The 21,943-nt window shown below is 36.6% G+C and overlaps 2 protein-coding genes across 4 annotated transcripts; one reads left to right on the top strand and one right to left on the bottom strand.

The window, feature by feature from the left end:
- Positions 1-5,863: 5,863 nt before the first annotated feature.
- On the bottom strand, positions 5,864-10,453 carry LOC137741023 (uncharacterized). Of its 3 annotated transcripts, XM_088699428.1 has the most exons (11): positions 10,047-10,368; positions 9,078-9,231; positions 8,764-8,938; positions 8,127-8,242; positions 7,904-7,963; positions 7,344-7,482; positions 6,825-6,891; positions 6,522-6,593; positions 6,335-6,400; positions 5,982-6,119; positions 5,864-5,902 (listed from the first exon to the last, which is right to left on the bottom strand). In XM_088699428.1, exons 1-10 carry the CDS (start codon positions 10,227-10,229, stop codon positions 5,985-5,987), a joined length of 1,167 nt encoding a protein of 388 aa, XP_088555554.1. In that variant the 5' UTR covers positions 10,230-10,368; the 3' UTR covers positions 5,864-5,902; positions 5,982-5,984. The 3 variants fall into 3 exon arrangements, with proteins under 3 accessions (XP_088555554.1, XP_068336932.2, XP_088555555.1); XM_068480831.2 differs by having other exon boundaries at positions 5,864-6,119; positions 10,047-10,453; XM_088699429.1 differs by lacking the exon at positions 6,522-6,593 and having other exon boundaries at positions 5,864-6,119; positions 10,047-10,369.
- Positions 10,454-15,459: 5,006 nt separating this feature from the next.
- LOC137740053 (endoglucanase 11) lies at positions 15,460-19,495 on the top strand. Its single transcript, XM_068479842.2, has 5 exons — positions 15,460-15,803; positions 15,885-16,097; positions 16,227-16,427; positions 16,632-16,886; positions 18,665-19,495. Exons 1-5 carry the CDS (start codon positions 15,591-15,593, stop codon positions 19,331-19,333), a joined length of 1,551 nt encoding a protein of 516 aa, XP_068335943.2. The 5' UTR covers positions 15,460-15,590; the 3' UTR covers positions 19,334-19,495.
- Positions 19,496-21,943: the final 2,448 nt, after the last annotated feature.

Raw genomic sequence — 21,943 nt, 5'->3', positions numbered from 1 at the left:
GCAACTGTGATTACCATACTTGGGTTGTAGGTAAAAGTCCAAATGGAGCTCTCTAGTTTAACTAAGATGAGTTCTATCAAAACGACAATTGGCCATTTATGCGTTAGTGAATGTAATTGTTTACGCATTTGAAAATCTACTTATATCGACAACCGAGAACTACTCACGCACATAACTAATTGTGAAAGTTCACTAGCTTAACTTTTGGTTAAGGAATTTTGCAAGAGAAATGCTAAGGAGATTCTCTCAAAGTGAGACTCTCTGTAACAATTTTTTTTTTTTTTTTTTTGCACAACATTTTATAATGTTGACATGAGAATTGTGCCAAAAACAAGGAGGTGTAGAATCCACGAAGAGCCCCACCTTTGAGGGAGTCTCCTTAGACTATCTTTAAATGAGATGCAAAAATGTCACATAGACATATAACAGTAGCAAATGACATATTATTTATTCTAATCGAGATATCAAAAGATGACATGGAAAAAAAGACTAAGCTGACATGGACAAAGAAATGTAAAATTTGAAGTTGCCTTTAAATTTTATTTTTGCTATTTCCAAAGGCATTTCACTTCTTCTTTTTTTGTCGAAAAGGCATTCCACTGGTGTGACATCCCACATCGCCCAGTGGGATGATCCTTATATGTATATTCTCATCTCTACCTAGCACGAGGCATTTTGGGAGCTCATTGGCTTCGGGTTCTGTTGGAACTCCGAAGTTAAACGAGTAGCGCTCGAGAGCACTCCTATGATGAGTGACCCACTGGGAAGTTCTCGTGTGAGTTCCCAGAAACAAAACCGTGAGGGTGTGCTAGGGGCCCAAAGCAGACAATATCGTGCTACGGTGGTGGAGCTGACCCGGGAAGTGATTCGCCTCGGGCGGGGATGTGACAATTGGACTTACCTTAAATGCTAGCATATTTAAGTATTATTTTATTATTTTTAAACCAACAACAACTCAACTTTTATTATTTTTGTTTTAAAAAAACATAAATAAAGCAATAAATTTTGGCATATTAGGTGCAAGGAAAATATTGACAGTATATCAAATTACCAAGTCAACCATCAAATTAAAATTTAACGATTTAAATTTAACATCTTATTTGAATATACTCTTATTTTACAATACATCAACGATTAAGAGCTATTTATGCACAGAACCAGACGATGGTTGATTTAACCCTTTTTTTTTTTTTTTTTTTTTTTAGGGAATCTTGGTTGATTTAACTTTTGGTCAAGAGAAGGTCATTGTTGGTAATCCACAGTGAAACGTTATTGGTAGGTGGGACCGGGGGCAAGTTAATGAGCTGAATTACGGTTACATTTTTTCAGAGAAGCTGACGGGGCATTTAATTACATTACTTGTCCTTCCTTTTTTTTTTTTTTTTTTGAGAGGGAAAGGTGAGAGAGTATGTAATGCCAGTGGGGGCTGCCCAAGCAAAGAGAGTGGCATTGGGAGGTAAATAAGTGGAAAGAGGGGGGACCAAAGTGGTAAAAAGGGTGGGTAAAAAAGTCAAAGAAAGGGAAGGCACGTGCGGGTGTTTAATTAGAGCTTTCAGCTTCTGCTTTGCACCATATATTCCCACTTCCCACTTCCCGGTTTCCCACCACCAGCATGACATTCCCTCCCCTTCCCCACGAAATCCGATTCCCCTCCTCCAACTTTTTTCAAAAAAAAACTTTTTAAAAAAACGCAAAAACCAATCCAATCCAATCCTTTTTTTTTTCAATTTTTAAAAACGTAAAAACAAATCCAATCCAATCCCTTTTTTTTCTAAAACGAAAACCAACTATCGTCGTCTGAGCTAGCTGTTGTTTCGTTTTCAAATTCACAAGATAAGAATCTTCAAAAGCCAAAACTCTCTCTCTCTCTCAAAATCTGTGTTGTTGGATGCATTTGCCAGCCTAAAAACGAAGAAATTTTTCCAAGTAATCCGAATACATATGGTACATTACGTACTACGTGTTTTTATATAAGTGGTGAGAAATTGTATTTTTTAAATTATTAACTTTTTAATATACATATCACATCATTTGTATAATGATACGTGGTATAATATCCTGTGTTTTGACCACATTGAAAAATCTCCCCCAAAAATGAGGGGGTAGGGTGGCTTCAGGCTTTGAACTTTTTGATTTTTCTGTAGAAAATAGATAAGGGTCGAAATTTTTGGGTTTTTGAAATTGCTTTTTATTGGTACGAAAAGTTTGCATGATGTCATTTGAACTAGGGTTTATGATGGACATATAAACATATACTCTGTGATTGCTTCGTTGCTTGTGCTTACGATAAAAAACAAAACAAAAAAAACACAGTTTCATCACAAGACAATTGACATGTCAATTATATCGGTACGTTATTTACTATTGACATATCTTTCGTGCGTATTGATTATAATACAAATACTTCGATTATGTAATTATCGATACGCTTGTTAGGTGGGCAAATAAGACACATAATCAAGTTGTTTAACTTAAATATTTCTTGATCAACAACGTAATTGTAATTCATAAAATTTAAAATCATAAGAAAGTGGCTACAACCATCCCAAATAATCACTTGCATTACCAGTTAGAATGTAAAATCACTACTTAAAATGCCCTGATAGTAATCTCAACATTTTGCCATATGAGAATTAGATGGACATGCAATTTTTGGATAGTATAATGTTTTAAAAGACGGAGGCGAAGCCAAGGCATTTTATCGATAATTCCGGCTAACCCAAAGGCTTGACGTGTTAGGCGAAGCCCACGTGATGTAAATAATTGGGGACTGTTGTGGGTTATAAAAAAGATTGCAAGACTTGCTCAAAACGACTTTGTTTCGGGCCAAAAATTTTCTTCTTCTTCGCGATCGTCTTTTTCATGAAGACACTGCCGCTACAATAGAAAAAAACAGGAGGGCAGAGCTTTAGAAGCCCAACCTTACTTCGAGGGGTGCTCAAAAAATTTCAAGCAAGGATTTCGACCGCCATAGTAGGCCCTAAGGAGCTCCTTGATCACGTTTAAGCGAGTTTTCACCTACTCTCCCTAGGCAGAGATGTTTCCACCCCCGTCCCACCTCCGTAGCCACCTAAGTACTTATCGAGGTGCGTTTTTTAAAACACTGGTATAATGAAAAAATTATCTGGTAATTTGGAACAGTGAAGCATAAGATAAATTATAATGCATGTTTATTATATGAATATATATATATATATATATATATGTATATATATATATTATTTTATAAGTTGCATGCGTTAGTCAAAGCATGTGTGTCTCAGTGTCTGTGTCTCTAACAACAGACGTTGTTCCCCGCTTGTAAAGCAAATTAATTAAATAATCATCTTTGATCCCCTTTTTAATATTTTTCGAATTTGGAATAACTTGTTTACCTCCCAAACCCCACCATCAAATCAAATCTTGTAATTTGGCCTTGTTCTTTGCTGCACCCCACTCTAATTACTTGACCTTATTCTTTATCTTCTGTTTTTTTCCTCAAATTTTAGTGGCTTGATTAAGAAAAGAGCAACTTACACGATAATGGTGCACTATTATTGTGATATTTTGTGTCGCTCATACAATGTTATTATATAAAACAATTAACGCATGATAACAATGTATTACTAACACAAAACGTTATATATAGTAGCGATGTACATGTGTCATATCAAAAAGACTTTTTAGTGTATTTGGTACAAATAACGGATCAAGGATTCAAATCTTGGGTGGTCCCAGTGTTAAGATCCAAGTATTTTAGATAAAAACAGAGCGTGAAGCACACAATTTTTTTTTTTCTTCAGTTTTTCATTGTGGCATTTCATTGAACATTTGATAAGTAGTATCGAGAGAATTTGTCGAGTGTTATCTATGTAACATGTCAAGATATGCCTAACTTGTGTTATATCAAACACTTAGTAGGTACAAAGGTATCTGTACAAAACATTCGACGGGTTCACATGTATATTTTCTGAACTTTGATGATCTTGGGATCACCTAGGTCTCAATGTACATTTATTTTTGCACGACACATAAGCTAGTATATTACGTATTATAATAAAATAAAGAGACATTAAAATATATATCAATCTCTTCACTTGTATAATAACATTTTGTATACGGCTTATGTTCGTACACAAGAGTAATGACTTGCTCTTCCGTGCGTACTCATCTATGCCAACAGCTATCATGAGTGATTTACCCAAGAAAGAAAATATCACCAAATATTTAAGGGAATAAAGTGAGGTGAGCTCATGACTTGCTGAGGGTTTTGCAGATGACTCTGGCCGCACATATTTCTTTCCCTTTCTGCGACTGACTTGTCACTGTCTTGGTCTCCCTCTCAGTTAATCAACAAGGACACCACCATTCAGCAACAATAACTCTTTCACTCTCCCACTCATCATCATTCATTTTTCTTCTCGTACTCTCTCTTAATGTAAATAATATTATTTGTTCAAAAAAAAAAAAAAAATTATGCAACTTCAAGTTTGGATATAGTATGAGGCGAGAGGTTAGAGAAGTATGCACGAGCAGCGTGTACTTTGTTATCCATAAAATTTTGATTGAAAATTAAACCTTGACATAAGAACCATTTGTTAAATGTTGGAGGATTATGCCACTAGTGTTACAATCTAACAATATTCGTTTTCACTTGTAGATGGAAGATCTCAGGTTCAACTCAGTATGAATAATGAGTTCGATGTCTAATTATTAGGATTGATTGTGTGACTTATTTCAAATTTCTACAATGTTTTTTTCTTTTAAAAAAAAATGAAAAATGGTGGTAAGTCACGGTTATTCACTCATTTGGAGGGTCGGAAGATCACAGAGGCATTTCAGCCTCTCCCTGGCCACAGTCAAGCAAACTCACTAGCTTGGAGCCTCAAACCCGAAACCTCCTGATTTTTTGTATTTTAGAAGTTAGAATTCGTGCTCTTACAACTGGATCACTTGTTGTAGTTCAAATTTCTATAACATTGGATCAACAAGCAATCAAAATGACGGAGGACTATGGACTCGTACTAGGCTAAGTAGGCATGGGCCAGTTTAGCATGAGGTCCGTAGCCAAACTCAGAGAAAAGCCCAAATTTATACATAAGACAGGTTACCTACCAAATTTGGCTGCCATCACTTCAGGCTCTGCCAGAAAAAAAGCTCCTTTTAGAATTTCTGGCAGTCGTAGGATGTAGGCGATGTTATCGGATTAAAAGCCGATTCTATTTGTTTTGCAGCTTTAACACGACGTTTGATAAAGTTTAAAAATTCAAGTCCGAAAATTTTAAATCATACAAAAAAATAATTTTTCTCTTTTAACAGTTGGTTACCGTTTAAAAACTTTGTCAGAGATTATTAAAGAAATAATTTTTCTCCTTATGTAAACTATTCTAATTTATTTTTATAAAAAATTTAACATAAAAATATCCAAACTTCGATAAATAATGAAAAATCGCACAATGTAGGTTTTAGAGTTTTTTGGGTAAAATTTGAGTTAGATAAAAAAATTTAATTGTTTTAGCCGTTAAATTTTGGGCTGTTGAATGATTTTTTTTTACAATCAGATTTGATATCATGTAATCACAAGATTCACATCCATTAAATTATACGTAAAATAAATATTTGAAATATAACCGTTGGCCAACAGATCCAACGATCATATTGTTTGGACTGTTGATCAACCAAGAGCCATGTAGTGGCAAAATGGCTGTCTACATGGGCTCCTTTTTAGAGGTATCTAGCCCAAAAAATTGTTTTCCCTCGGCTTATTTTTGCCCAATGACCGAAAACGGTTTGGGAGGGGTTTAAAGCTTTAAACTTTGAGCTTCATCCCAACCATCATTACAAATGATCTAAGGAAAAGATAGTCATGTCAATCAGTGGCTAATGAAGGCTCTAACTTTTGCTTTTGCTATCTTGCATTGAACTATTGAAGCGGAGAAATGATCAGGTGTCAGTGCATACAATTTAATGAACAAGAGGAGGTACATCAGAAGAATTTGTACCTTTCATTCTGTATCTTTATCGGGCCCAAAATACATGGTGCAACTAACAGAAACAAAAATAAGCACACAACCGATAATTCGACCAAAAGATAGAGCTATCCTCGACGATCCAATGCCCCATAATTGTGACAGTGCAGCCTGAAACAAAGAAAAACATGAACGCATTTTGTATGTTTAAAAATTTGTATGTTTGGATGAATCGTAGCAATTGATCTTGTTTGTTTATCCGATTAAATACAGTCATCGATGTCACTTTGCAGATTTCCTAATTGTTTACTGCGTCTCATTACTATTCACACCGATTAATAATCAAATCAAGCGGAGCGGTAATGGCATCTGAACAGGAAACGTACCTCCATGTATATAACATTTGCAACTTTGCCAGTTTTCTCAAGCTGCAGTCCACGTGCTAAGAACACCTGAAATCGAGCACAATAGGTTGAGAAGTCCATAACTACTTGAGCATTATGGGAGAAATAGAAGTCTACAAATGAGAGCAGCACAATTGAAAAAAACAGAGAAAATAGTTCCGAACCACACCTCTGCGAAAAAGGCCAGGACACTGAGTACAAGCATAACTGAAAATGAATATAAATTTGGGAAAACAAACTCCTGAAAAAAGGATGGGTAAATATTTAGCACAACCTAAAAAGTGTATAACATGTAAAAATAATAACCTGAAAGCACTGAAGCTAAATGTGACTCTCAGCGACGATGAAATCCAAGCATTAGGTAGACGATTTTAAGTTGCTAGGCAATCAGTGATACATTAAAAATGGAATATGGTAAACTTGAAATAATAATAGAACAACGCACAGCATTGCAACCATGACGTCAACTGACCTCAACGGCAAACAAACAAAATCCTGAAGCAGGACTAGCCAGCAAACCAAATGAAAATACGGTCAACCTGAAAATTGGACAGGGTATTTACTTAGATAACTTTACCACATAAAACTATTTCCAAAATTTCAAAGATAACACTTGGATGCAATAAATATGTTTTGCTTACCCCTGTATTATGTACATATTTTTTTGGTAAACATATTATGTACATTTAAGAGAAGCAACACAATAACATATAATCTCTTAGATGTTTTTTATTTTTTTTTCTAGCATGGATAATCATGGAACCTAAACAGTTATAGACTTCTTAAATAGAGGTTATCCTCTTTGTATAAAATGCAATTTTCCAGTGTCAAAAGTTTGGCAGACAAAAGAGAAAGAGCACATTATCATCCATTTCATAATTTCTTGAAGTTTGTAGAATTAATTGAGTCAAGGATAATTGAAGGCGGAGGGAATAATTTATATTCATTTTTATGCAGGTTATAGTTACAAATAAGCAATCAGTAATCTTACAGTGGCTGATCAGATGCCTTTGATCCAGCCTTTGTAAGGCAGTAGCTGATTCCACCAGTTATGGATGAGAGTAAACCGGCCAAGACTGCAAAGATATAGCTGCTTCCCCTTACACTTGTATTCTTTCCTCCATTTTTATCTAATCCTCATGCATAATTCAAAAGTTAGTATTCCACAATTCTTGGAAGAGAAATAGGAAGCATGCAAAATGTACATTATTGCATGCAATAGGCCCCATTTGAGGATTAGATTTTGTAACATTAAAACTTCTTTTGTCAACAATATAGGAGTGAGACACAAAACGCAGATACACTTTCTTCCTCATTTGTAAGACAGTATACGTGCCCTTGGCGGACTGCTATCTCAGAGTAGTTTTCTTTCACTAAAGTGAAAAGACATGATAAGCCGTGCCACACCATATACACAATACATCCGTGTGACGCTCAAATTTTTGTTCACTTTTAGACAGAGACCAGAAGAGTTTGTTTAAACTCTTACTACACATCAAAATCATCCACATCCAGTATGTAATATAAGATTATGTTAACTCACTTCTGTACCTTGTGTGGTAAGCATTTGTCGGTAAATGAAGAGCACACCAAAGAAACTGCACGCAAGACCTGGAAAATGAATGACAATCAACAAAGACTTCACTCCTTGACTATCAAAAGGTAGCCTAAGAAACTTTTCCAGAAGCTAAAACCTTAAAAAAAAGACAGATATGCAACATTATGTTCAAACTAGAGTGAGAAGCAATGATTATAATCATTATATACTACATACCTCCAACATCTGCAATCTTATACTTCTCATGTAGAATGATTCTTGCCACAACTGAAGCCATAATTGGAGTTGTGAAGCTCAATACAATAGCCTGAGACAAAGGTAACCTTTGAATGCTGAAATAAAAAAATGAGCCAACTTCTGGTTATTTCTGTGGTGCTTACCCACTACAGAATCAAGTTTAAAAGGGCACAGCCCACAAGCTGCCTGAAAAGCATTTCAAACATACTGTAGAGCACATGAAGAACACTTGACAGATAAACAAACTTAAAGACATAAGTTAGCCAGATACTTGGATGCTCTAAAACAACAGCTTTTCCATCGGAGCCAACAGCTGAATTACTATTTGATCTGGTTGGGTCCTAGACTCCTACACTATCCTAACTCTATGCTCTTATAAGAGATCGTATATTTATTTCTAACTCTATGCTCTTATATGATAAATATTAATCATATATTTATTTCTAAATATAGCCTCATATGGGTAAAAAGAACATATCATTTGCATACAGGCAGAATACAGTATGGAAATTGTTTATGTCCACAAGGCAGGTATCATGCCATGAACACATTGAAACCAGAGAATGAGTAAATACTCCTAACAAAGAAACAAGAAAAATCATACAAGGTTACTTACCAATAAATGAAACACATCAATGAGATATAACCCGTAAGGGCTCTGGAAATCAAAAGATTTTTTACAGTTGCCAATCCAGATACTCGCTGTCCACACTTTCTCAACCACACAAATGACAATACCAAGATAATCGTACACCTTGTAAATGCTGCCTCAAGCAAGGGAATGGACTGAACTGCCATAATAAAACAAAAACATAATATATAATGGAAAAGGGCGAAAGAGAGAGAAAACATAGAGCGGAAAAAGGTTCTGTGCATAATATGCCATGTAACTTGCAATTCAGTGATGAATAGAATGCAGAAGTTACTAACCAGAAAAAACATCAGCAAAAACTTCCATGACAAAGTAGATGGTACATGAGAGGGCCGTACACAATAGACCGGAGTATCTCGATCCACTCCATACCCACGAAATAAATTGAGCTACTGAGGATGTCTCCATTTCAAGTGGTTTCCGTACCTGATCCTATACACGGATACACAATATTAACTATCAATCAAATCAACCAAAAACCACCATTGCAGAATTCATATACTTTACTTTCCCTTCTACATTTCCCTCCAAAATGACAACACAATCACTAGGCTATTAAGACGGAACCAAAACCGATGAATCTCTCCCATCCACTGAGGTATTAAACTACATAACCACCATCACCAGCATTTTCAAAACTTCACTGCTTTGGTTCCTGAACTAAAGTTTAACTCCTTTTGGATTTGGAGTACTAGAGAACTGAACAAAATTAAAAAAAAAGAAAAGAAAAAGTCAATCATAGTTTCACTTCCCCCAATTTTCACAACCACCAAACCGGGCAACATATCAAAACCCAAGAAATGTTATCATCTTCATACATTTAAAATTCCTCTATCCAACAAAATTCGAGGAAAAGAATTGAAATTTTGGATCAAATTGAAGTGAGGGAATCGTATTAGGGCTGGTTTGGTATTGCTGTATTTTGAAAAAAAGCTGATTCTGCTGTGCTGTGAGAATAAGCGGCTGTGAAATAAAGCAGCAGAGTGTTTGGTAAACTTTTTTGTAAAAATGCTTTTGAAAAAAAAAACAGTATTATAGTGTTTGGTAAACTTTTATGTAAAACAGATGTGAAAAAAAGCCGATTTTTCAAAGCTGGGTTTTGCAGTTTCTTGTTTTTGGCTTTTTTTCACCCAAAATTGTGAAAAAAAGCTGAAGCTGAATGTTTACTAAACACAAAAACAGCTCCCAGCTTTTTTTGATACCAGCTTTTTTCAGAATCACCTCAGTACCAAACCAGGTCTTAGTACCTTAGATGTTCCCCGAGGATAAGAGAGGGTGAAAATGTTGATTTTGGGCTTCTCCGGCTGCATCAAGAGCGGGGCTATCTCGTCCGCGACGGCCGCGCCACCGTCATCCCCCGATGCAGATGGGTCGTGCACGATAAGCTCCACCTCGTGCTCTCCGTCGCTGGTCTCCGCCGACGACGACATTCGCGCGCATCCGAAATCTCCAGAAACCCTAGAAAATTTTGGCGCCTTCAATGCCGACGAAAATTCACTCTCTCCCGGACGGAGAAGAACTGCCGAATGCTGAAGTCTTATGCAGTGTGCGTTCGTTCGTTGGAAGGCGACGCGTAAACGGTCAAGTTGGTGGCAACGTACACGTGGCACGACCTGGGTGGGGCCCAGTGGGGGAGCTGAACTCTCATGCTGACTTGGACGTTATCGACAGCTGGAATTTTCCCGGGCAATTTGGAGCTCTCCCCCGCCATCAGCTTCTTTTTTCTTTAATTAATATTAGAGCATCCATTTTAGAAAGGTTCTTTTTAAAGTTAATCTCGTGTTTATTCCTTAGAAACGCCAATCTCAAATTTAATATTCTTTTATGCGATGAATTCGTAGTGCCACTTTTTTAACATAAGTTTTTGTGGAACTCTACTAGTAAGATATTTCGACGATCTAAACTGTCTATCTTTTAAAACATAATCATTCGTACATTATCTTTACAAAAAAAAAAAAAAAAAAAAAAAAAAAAAAAAAGACAAATCGAACCCCACTAAAATAATTATTTGTAATGAAAAAAGTGAATAAATACGGTTTAACAAAGAAATTCTAAACACTTTATCCAATGCAGTTTCAAATTTGAGTGATTTTTGGTAGACATGATCTTTGAGAAAAAACCTAAAATATAGACGGATCGGATTATTAAAATACATTACAGAATGAGTCCCACAAAAACTCATGTAGAAAAAGTGGTGTTGCAGATCCGTCCCTTCTTTTATAAGGACTTTAACAGTTACTTCAAATTAGGAACCCAAACTTGAGTTCAAAGAGATAAATATACTGACCTAATAACAAGCCTAGCTCATATATGCATATATTGGATCGTGAACAAATTTAAAGAGGAGGCTTATCAAATCAAACTCGGTACCTTCATTCTTCAATCAACAAATGAATAAAAATTCCAACTTAGGATATTATCCTACATCAATTCAACATTATAACTCATGAGATGTGATGCCTTCTTAGTTTGAAGACCATGTTTAATAATCAAGACAATGACTTTTTCCCCAATTCATGTCCAACTTTCTGCCAGTTATACCTTTCACTTTCTTAGGGATGCTGGTCGTCTGTGCAAGTGGTATACCCACTTCAATTCAAAACGTCAATATGGAAACCATGAAAACTTGACCTCCAATCAACACCAAACCAAAATTTTCGACTAAGGGCTGGTTTTGTATTACTGTACTTTGAAAAAAAGTTGTTTCTGCTGTACTGTGAGAATAAGCAGCTGTGAAATAAAGCAACAGAGTGTTTGACAAACTTTTTTGTAAAAGTGCTTTTGAAAAAAAAAAAAAAAAGTAGTATTATAATGTTTGGTAAATTTTTATGTAAAATGGATGTGAAAAAAAATCGGTTTTTCAAAGCTGGGTTTTTCAGCTTCTTGTTTTTGGCCTTTTTTCATCCAAAACTGTGAAAAAAAACTGAAGTTGAATATTTACCAAACACAAAAACAGCTTCCAACTTTTTTTTGATACCAACTTTTTTCAGAATCATCTCAGTACCAAATCAGGCTTAAATAATTAGCAGCGGAACAAGTATTCACCGTACATAACTTGGTAGGAATCGAACAAGAGTGAAATCAAGTAAAACGACCAGCTTTAACGGCATGTAAATCTTCATCGTGGAAACTTCAACGTAAGCTATTATCTACCACGGCACTTCAATCCTCTGTACATAAATACACACACATTTGATTGATACTGTTCCGCACTTGTTATTCAAACTCAAAAATGTACGCACAGGAGACATCCCGCTCTCAAATTCTCAAGCACTTTATGCATGGTAATATTCTAATTGTCTCTACAAGCATTAAATCAAGTACAAAGCACAGAGCTCCAACTCGGTGAGCTGCTTCTTCGCCGCCGAAACTTTATACTTGTTAAGGCGGAGCCGGACACCGAAGCATCCAAAATGGAACGATTTCGGTTTCGGAAAATTATGACACACGAGTTTCGGGTTCGGACCGGCGGTAAAGATGAACCGGACGGACGGGCTGGTGATGTACGGTGGTAGCCACCCACATCGGATCACAGTGAGCAGAGACTCAGAGGATCATCAAGATGATTTGAGAAGAAAGGAGATTCTTAGTGACACGTGTTCTGCACGTGATTTTCAGTCGGACAAAGTCTGGGGCGGGACCCACAACGGAATAGGATAATTGGGGACCCGCCGTCGCAATTCAAGTGTTTTGTCACTTTTGTGTAGCCTTTCAATTGGGTCCCAAGCCCTAGTTGGGCCGGAGTCCTTACTTGGATCGATGTGATCATATGGACCAAAATTGCACTAACCCAACAGCAGCTAAATATCATATCAATTGATTGAATTACGTTACGTGTTAGGGTTAACCAACTAGGGAATATTTTTCCTCATCCTCCTCAAATGATATGATATTTATCACTTTATCCGTAACCGTTTGATGAATTTAAATTTTAAAATTTGTGTAATAGATAGACACAAATCTCAATATTTAAATTCATCTAATGGTAATAAATAGGGTGATGAACATTACTATCACTTAAGAATGATGAACAAAAATGCACTCTAACTGAGTCTGGCAACGTGCAATTATAACTGAATATGACATATAAAGTGATTGGTTGCACGGAGCATAACCCAAGAGTGTAAGAAATTCATTACCACCTCAAGGCTTTACTATACTTGATATTGTAATGACATTAAGATCTCGTTTGATAGAGAGAATTAGTTTAGATATGACTATTCACTATATTAAAGACATTTTGACGGAGAAATGAATGACAACTCTATTTTGTCCAAGTTAAAAATTACTTATAAAATTTTTTCACTCAGTCATGATCATGCACATTTGAAACGAGAAAATGTATTTTTACCCATGAAAAACAAAAACGAGTGAAAAAATTCTTGACTTTCCGTTTCAATACTTTTGGTGGGAAGCTTCGTTTTTCTTGTGCCGAGGTCGAAATCAAATTTTGATCATTGTTTACGTAAATTCCCCTCGCTGTCGGCGAGGGAACATGCCCAGGTCCACAGCCAGTCGGTGCTTCCATTTGACCGGCTCCGCCGGTTTTGCCTTTTCACCAGTCCGGTCACACCGCAAGCAGAGGAGCCTAACCTGGGCAGGCTTGTATGGTCAACTCACGTGGAGGTTGGCGGCACCGACAACATATTTAGGCAGTCAAAACGGGGTATCGTCACTGTAGGCAAATTAGGCATTAGCTGCAGCACTACCAGATTTCCCGAATCCCTCTTTTAAGGAAACGCATGCACGTGCTCAAGCGAGTACAGTCAATATTTTTTGAATCACAGCGTGTTATTTGCGACTTATATGTTTTAAATGTATTTATATGCATAAATTGACAAAAGAAAAGTCAAATATTTGAAGTAAATGAATAATTTTAGATCATGCTAAAAGAAATCCCTCATAAACCAATTAAAGTAGCTGAATTCACATAATAAAATCGGTCTCTATAAAATTTATATTAAAAATAGAGAAAATAATATTTAATAAATAATTGATTGAATCATATTATTGCTAACCTATTGTGAGGCTAAGGCCACCATCTCTCCCTTAGTGTAGATAATACATTTATTAAAAAAAAAATCATTTGACAAATAATTTAATCACTTTATTATCCGTGTGCGAAAGACCTTTTTTATAACGGCATTACAAGCCTCTTAAGATATTTTAAACGTGTTGATATTTAATAAATAATTGATTGAATCACATTATTGCTAGCTCATTCTGAGGCTAAGCCCACCCCCTCCCGTAGATAATATCGTTTGTTTTAAAAAAAAAAAACAATCATTTGATAACTTATTTAATTACATTGTTATCCGCATGCTAAAAACATATTTTTTTATAATCGACATTACATGCCTCTTAAGATATTTGGAACGTGTTTAGAAATAAAGAAATTAAATCACATTATTAATAGCTTATTGTGAGTTACTAATTAAAAAAAAAAAAAGCACCAAAAAGTAAATTATTAAAGAAATACTGTTAAAATGATGAAAATGCCCCTATCTTATTTGATGTATTATTTTGGAATGCCTTTGAAATTTTTTGTTTTGGGGGCATTTTTGTTCAAATTTTTTTGTTGAAGCATGGTGACACTAAATCACTATTCACCTTTTCCATTCTCTTTATATATAATAGATGACCACTTATTTGTCGTTTTGATGAGATTTTTGTGTAATCACTTTCTTAATTTTGTTATCATTTGTTAAGCTTTTTACTAACGCCATGATTATGATATGAAGTGGGATTACTGTGCAAGGCCACCACACCATCATTCTTGATTGATTGTTGTAATCAAGAACAAAATCAAAGGTTTGTGGACATTGTTTTCTTATTGTTTGAATGTAGTTTCTCTATAGTTCGTGTCCCTTGATTAATTCAATTTGTTTTTGATGTGTTATCATACTGTTAATCTAAATTGTTAAGCATACAAGTCATTATTCGCTTGACAATAACTACCTCTTGTAATTGAGAGAAACTTTCTTATTAGGATGACATTGTTCGGTCATTTGTTTTTATCTCTCTCTTTCCATGACCCTTGTTGTTTTTCGAATTTAGATAGAACGATGCTGAAATAGTAATTTACAAGACATGGTGACAACTTGGCACTCCTATCTCCAAGAGACTAAGATGTCCAAATTATTGGTGTATTACCCATCTTCCAAAACCACACAAACCCTACCCATAATCAATGATTATATGATCGTTCTTTTTCTCGTTGCCATACAAAATTAACTACCTTATTATGTAGCGTCGATTCACAGTCTAAAAATATGAGTATCTTTCATGTAGGATCTTCAGAGAATCTTGTGTTGCCTACCAGTGTCATAAGAATATTACATATTATCTTATGTTGCTAGATAGGGTTGGAAAAATATTGTTTTTTCTCTGTAAGAAATCTTAAGTAGGATGTTTGAACATGTCATCTACATATGATGCCTCTCACAAAAGCGTAGGATTTCCTATATTTTAGTCTCATTTGAATTTTAAACTTATAGTGATTACATCTAACATGAAAACCGTCCTAATCAAAAAATCGTACCGAAAATTTCTCCATACGGGACAAAAAAGAGAGTAAAGCCTTTGCAAAGATCACTCTCATGTGAAAATCACATGCACAAAGACACCTATGACCTATCAAAGCCTAAACACCAATTTAGTACCAGATAGATAGTACTGACAAACTATGTTTTCAAAGTGAGAAAGCGAGCTGGCTGGCTTTTCCCATTCTTCCCTTCGCTTCTTGGAGAAAGAGAAAAAAAACTTCCATAGGAGGGAAGAAAGACTGAACAATGAAGGAGAAGAAGAAGAAGACGCAATGGCATAATCTTCTTCTTCTTCTACTCACCCTCAACATTTTCACCACCGCCGGAGCTTTCGATTACAGTGATGCCCTCACAAAGAGTCTCCTATACTTCGAATCACAACGCTCCGGCCGCCTGCCGTACAACCAGAGAGTCACCTGGCGCGACCATTCCGGCCTCACCGATGGCCTAGAGCAAGGGGTTCGTTAATGTCCCAAAAATTTAATTTCATAATTAAGTCTACTAATAGAAAATTTTAAGTGTATACATCTTTTGGTGTAGGTGGACTTGGTAGGAGGATATTATGATGCCGGCGATCACGTCAAGTTTGGATTGCCGATGGCATTTACGGTGACGATGCTGTCCTGGAGTGTTATAGAATACCGGCAGCAGATTGCGGCCGCCGGAGAATTGGAACATGCAATGGAGGCGATCAAATGGGGGACTGATTATTTCATCAAAGCTCACACTAGTCCCAATGTGTTATGGGCAGAGGTACATACAATTTTGATACGTTTAATTGCTTTAACTAGCAGTTACACATATAGTGATTAAATCAATTATTTAGTTAGCACCAAACTGTTTGAGCACATTTAATATACAGTTCAATTTGGTGTGTCCTAGGTGGGTGATGGGGACACTGATCATTACTGCTGGCAACGGCCGGAGGACATGACGACATCAAGGCAAGCTTACAAGATAGACGCGAAAAATCCCGGGTCGGATCTTGCCGGAGAGAGCGCCGCTGCAATGGCGGCCGCGGCCTTGGTGTTCAAGGAAAGTAATCCACATTACTCCCACCTCCTCCTACACCACGCCCAGCAGGTACAAATTTAACTTAATCTTGACAAAACCTATAGTCGGTTGTTACTGTGGCAATACTCTAAGTTAATAACACATTGTTATGTGAGAAAGTTACGCACGTGACAGTATGTAGTTGACTTTACTGAGCAGTATTGCGGGTGTAAGTAAATTTTTGTAATTAAGTTAAAATAAAAATTGTTTTTTGTTGGGTGGATATATGTGTAGTTGTTTGAGTTTGGGGACAAGTACAGGGAGAAGTATGATTGGAGCTTGGGAGTGGTGAAGAGCTACTATGCGTCGGTGAGTGGGTTCAAGGACGAGTTGCTGTGGGCAGCTTTGTGGCTGTACAAAGCCACCGACGATGAGGAATATTTGAAGTATGTAATTAACAAGGCTAATAGCTTTGGTGGCATTGGTTGGGCAATGACAGAGTTCAGTTGGGACGTTAAGTTCGCTGGCCTTCAACTCCTTGCTTCCAAGGTAACTTCTCAACTTTTCACTTCTTATCTCAAACTCAAAAGCAGCATATCATATTTACTGTTCACGTTACATAAATTACAGCGTAGTCGTATTTGAAGAAATAAAAAGCGTCTAAATACATCTGACACAGTAATTTGGCTCCTTACGAGTGTTGATAAGGAGTCTGCTGCTAAAGATGGGTCCCGTACCTTTTTCTTGAGAACTCATGTGTTGAATTTACATTTTTTTTTTCATGAAAGAAATGGTGAATAATGTGATTAATTTAGGTTATACGTAATTACTCGAGTTAAACTTTATATAACTTGATTTTTTTTCCATGATTTTTCTTTTTGATTGTGGTCTAGCTAGTTCATTGGTACCACAAATTCTACTCTCTCGAATCTTTTTGCGATTTAGCTTTTCTAGCATTCGAACATGAAATGATAAAAGAAACTTTTACATCATGCTTTTACTTTATAAAGTTCGTTATTACATGGAGTGAGCCCCAATTAAGGCACATCACTAGGGTTTTCAATTAAGCACCAAAATAAAAGGGAAAAAATTACCTTCTGCACAAAACCATGTACAAAATGATGCTTTGCATGGTCGTGGTGAGGAAAGTTGCGCCACTTTTCGCACCCTGAGTGGTTGAAAGAACGTACAAACGTCATCCTTGTCAGAAAATTTTTATTGTAACCAGAACACGAGTGATATACCACGTATTTTTATATAAGTGGTAAAAAATTTCAATTTTTAAGTTACCAACTTTTTAACACAAATATCTTACTATTTATATAATAATATGTAATGTACTATTCTTTATTTCGATTACACTGAAAAATTTCTCCTTCAGCACGATGCCTGAGTAGAGTTTGTGCCCTCGGAGTAAAAGTAAAAGATGGGGAGATGATACGGTGCTGCATTTAGATCAGTAGATGTCATCGTGGAGTGAAGTAAACTAAAGATCGCTGATCTAATCAGTTTTGTATTGAATCTTAAAGTGGGGCCTGATGTTTACATGGCGATGGCCCACTTCTAAAACTGAATGGATGCAGTTCTTTCATTTTAGTCTCTTCCTTTGTTTGATGAAGCACAAGCACAACCTCCCTAAGCTTGGTTAATCAAGAGACCAACCCACGTGTTGAAGAAGGTGCCATAGGTGTCCTCATATGATGTATACACCTCCCTTGTACGAGAAAATTAATTGATAGTATCATCAATTGTATATTCAGATAAATAATCATATGATAAAAGAAAATGACACATAATTGTATACAATCAATGACACATTATAAGTAAATTTAGCTAATAAAATGTTTTTACAACTATGATTGTTCTCTCGTACAAAGTGTTTGAATAATAGAAAGCGATTAAGTGGTTAAAAGTATTCATATATGCAATTGCGGTGTTTAGTTTAAGTCATATTTTCGTACTTACATGGTAATAAAATGAGTTAAATCTTTAATAAAATTCAATTTCTGCATATATGATTCTGTTTCTAAGTCATATTTGAATCAAGTTTTGATATTGTTGCATTTACCACCCTTAACCTCAAAATTTAAGAAAGTTAAACACTCCATAAAAGAGAAAGGGAGTTTGTTTTGTCAATGAGTAAAAACAGATAAAGCAGTTAAAAGAATTCATTTTTTCATTTGCGGTTTTGGTTTTCGAATAAGATTTTCCTCACTTCTAGAGTGCTTTTGCCTATGCATCCGCGATTTTGTGTTCGAGTTGTGTTATCATCACATCATGGAAGAGTACATTCTATCTTATTCTCCTTATTTTTTGTTCTTCTGCAGTTGCTTTTAGAAGAAAAACACAAGAAACACTCTCACATACTAAAGCTATATAAATCAAAAGCAGACTACTACATGTGCTCATGCCTAAACAAAAATACCGCGGCCAAAAATGTGGAACGCACACCGGCAGGCCTACTGTACGTAAGGCGATGGAACAACATGCAGTACGTTTCAGCAGCTTCATTCCTCTTAACAGTCTACTCGGACTTCCTCAAAACCTCGAACGGAAAGCTCAGTTGCCATGGCGGAACGGTGGGCTATGAAGAAGTCCTCAGCTTTGCTAAATCACAGATGGATTATATTTTGGGCTCCAACCCTTTGAACATGAGCTATTTGGTGGGATATGGGCCAAAATTCCCTCTGAGGGTACACCATAGAGGAGCATCCGTGGAGTCGTATAGAGAGAACAAGGGTTTCATTGGGTGCACCCAGGGGTATGACAGTTGGTACGCCAGGGAGGAGCCAAACCCTAATGTTTTGGTCGGGGCTTTAGTTGGAGGGCCTGATTGCAAAGATAATTTTGTGGACAGGAGGGATAATTACATGCAGACGGAGGCTTGCACTTATAATACAGCACCTTTGGTGGGGGTTTTTGCAAAGTTTTCAGAATTGGAGGTCCAAGAGAATGTGGATCAGGGGCAAAATTTGGATGAGGTTGCTTCATATTAGGTATATGATATTGTACTGGGAAAAAGAGTGCTGGGGTTATAACTCGTAAGCCCTTTTTTGGCATTGTAATGGTGGCTGAACGAAAGGTGTTCTGGCCCATTTTGTGCCATTCGTCGTTGTACTATTTGTGTTTATAAGTATAAAGGGAAAATTTTGGGAAAATTTTAGTAACACTCACCAAACTCTGTGACCTCCTTCTGATTGCGCTGCTCGAGTCTTGTATGGTTTTGAGCCCCTCTAATCTCTTGAAACATGCCAACTTACTTTTGACAGTCAAATTCAACTTACTTTTGACTGTAAAATTCACATGGTAATTAAAATCATCGGCAAAGTAGGATAAAGTTACTGCTCAACATGTAGCAAGACTGGGTAAATTAGTGAATGTGTATAAACATAGAACGAAAATCTGGGATGAAGAGTAATCAATCAAATTACATTCCTTTATTTTGTAGGTAAATTTTTTTAAAGCATTATTACATATACCAGGCACATTTTACTACTCTATATATATATATATATATGCGCAATTATATATTAGTTTTAATTAGAATTATATATTGTAGGTACATTATGTTTGTACAAAAAAAAAAAAAAGATAAATTAAAATTCATAAACAAAAAGTAGTAGATATATTATTTTTTAATCAACCTACATACCTTTATTTTGTAGGTAAATAATTTTACATGCATTATTACATATATTGGGCACACTCAATAATATATAGTACAATTATATTTTATTATATCAAATGCAAATAAATTAATATTGAATCAAATAACATTTTTTATTTTGTAGGTAAATTATTTTGCATGCATTATTACAAATATTGGGAATATTTTATTACTAACACATATGTCCAAATAATTTACCTATATTTTTATGTAAATTACTGACACACCCCGATCGAAATCAGGGCGTGCTGGCCGTCACGCGGAAGTGACGTAACCATGTGCACAATGCGGAAGCTAATAAAATAGTACGAATAATAAAAACTAGCATACAAAATGTAATAGAAACAAGTGCTAGCGTAAGTGAGACACAAGTTCAGAGCATCAGCCTAAAGCAGTCCAAATGAAAAAAATGCGACAACAGTACACCCGAAGGTGGCCCTACGTTGGTGATCGTCTGTCAGAAATGCCGGAAAGGTCCTATGGGAAAACCACCAAACCTGCTAATCAACTAAAACCTGGAGGGGCGCAAAACAAAAGCGTGAGTGGGCAAAAACAAAGCTTTTCAAAAACCATTTAATAAATACGTTCTAACCCCTCGCCGTAAAACCTGTATACTTCCCAGAAAATAGATATACGTATATATATATATATATATATACCAATCATGCTCAAGAATATGCCATGCCAATACCTCAAAATGAAATGCAAGTGCTCAGGTATAAATCATATCAATAGCATGTAATCTGGCAGCCGGAGTCACCTAACGTGACCTGTACGGCTGCATCTAGAGCTCAAATCTCAATATCAATAACTAGACCTGCACACGAGTCGGAACCACCTAAAGTGGTCTGTACGACAGGCCTGGGTGTAACATATAAACGCTCTAGTGCTACGATCACGTGAAGGCTGGGCGAGTAATCGCGGGTCACCTACGAGTCGGAACCACCTATAGTGGTCTGTACGACAGGACTGTGCACCTAACTTGGATCCAAGCTGAGCGTGTGGTGCGGGAGGTGAACATCACGTGAAGGACTGTGCCCTACTCTGGGCGGGAGCACTAACACCGGGGGTGCAGGTTATGAGCTCTCTAAACATCTCGAATCACTACTGAATATAAATATGAATAACACTTACCTGACACTTACCTGTGCGTTCGCAGCACCAAATATGCATATAAACATGTATACGATTACTAATGCAACTAACGATGCATAAACAACGATACTATAATGCATGGCATATGACAAATAACAATTCAAATCGATTTCTGGGAAAATATATGTATATAGGTATATATGGAAAACCAAAAGCCCACTCACTGGTATGTGGAAGGGTCGTAGCCCCCCTGCCTCGAGTGACCACGCTCGTCCTCGGGATAGGTATCACCTATATGCGAAACAACTACAAAAACGTCAATTTTAAAGCACATAACCAAACCTTTAGAAATAACTTCTCATACAATGCTCAAATGGGGTGTATGAATACACCAACGTGATCTACTTAACCTCAGGAACATCCCCATATTTTTAAAATAATTTTTCACCACCGCACGCGCCCTCACGCGCCGGCCAAGGCACGGCCACACGCGCCGGCCACGCGCAGGCACGTGCCTGGCACACTGACGGCATCAACTGACGACGTTAGGAATATTCCGTTATCTATAACGGTTTCCGTCAACGACGTCAGGAATATTCCGTCATCTTCTCCGGCGAGCCTCCAGCGCCGTCGCCGGCGCCGGAAAACTGGAAAATTTTCAAACTTTGATATCTCCTTCGTTTTTCATCCAAATTTCACAAAATTGGTACCAAAATGAAGCTTAGAACTAGAGGAACACAATCATACTACTTTCAAGGGCTAAAATCCACGAAATCTCACCTGCAAAATCAACCCAACTCCGGCCAACTTCGAAACTAGTGATCCCGACGTCCAAAACCTTCAA

Source organism: Pyrus communis, chromosome 9 (assembly GCF_041283825.1).
Source record: "Pyrus communis isolate YQ-2024b chromosome 9, ASM4128382v1, whole genome shotgun sequence".
In the NCBI taxonomy this organism is placed as follows: domain Eukaryota; kingdom Viridiplantae; phylum Streptophyta; class Magnoliopsida; order Rosales; family Rosaceae; genus Pyrus; species Pyrus communis.
The sequence above is the reverse complement of the archived record's forward strand: the minus strand, read 5'-3'. Positions and strand labels throughout refer to the sequence as shown.

What these genes read in the sequence shown, in the direction of transcription:
- LOC137740053 (XM_068479842.2), top strand. Translation starts at nt 15,591, where the DNA reads ATGAAGGAGAAGAAGAAGAAGACGCAATGGCATAATCTTCTTCTTCTT. An exon ending in TCCTACACCACGCCCAGCAG is followed by an intron (nt 16,428 to 16,631) that starts GTACAAATTTAA and finishes ATATATGTGTAG; the next exon opens with TTGTTTGAGTTTGGGGACAA. An exon ending in TTCAACTCCTTGCTTCCAAG is followed by an intron (nt 16,887 to 18,664) that starts GTAACTTCTCAA and finishes GTTCTTCTGCAG; the next exon opens with TTGCTTTTAGAAGAAAAACA.
- LOC137741023 (XM_068480831.2), bottom strand. Translation starts at nt 10,229, where the DNA reads ATGTCGTCGTCGGCGGAGACCAGCGACGGAGAGCACGAGGTGGAGCTT. An exon ending in ACAAATGCTTACCACACAAG is followed by an intron (nt 7,483 to 7,903) that starts GTACAGAAGTGA and finishes CATGAGGATTAG; the next exon opens with ATAAAAATGGAGGAAAGAAT. An exon ending in TTTGTTTGTTTGCCGTTGAG is followed by an intron (nt 6,594 to 6,824) that starts GTCAGTTGACGT and finishes TCCTTTTTTCAG; the next exon opens with GAGTTTGTTTTCCCAAATTT.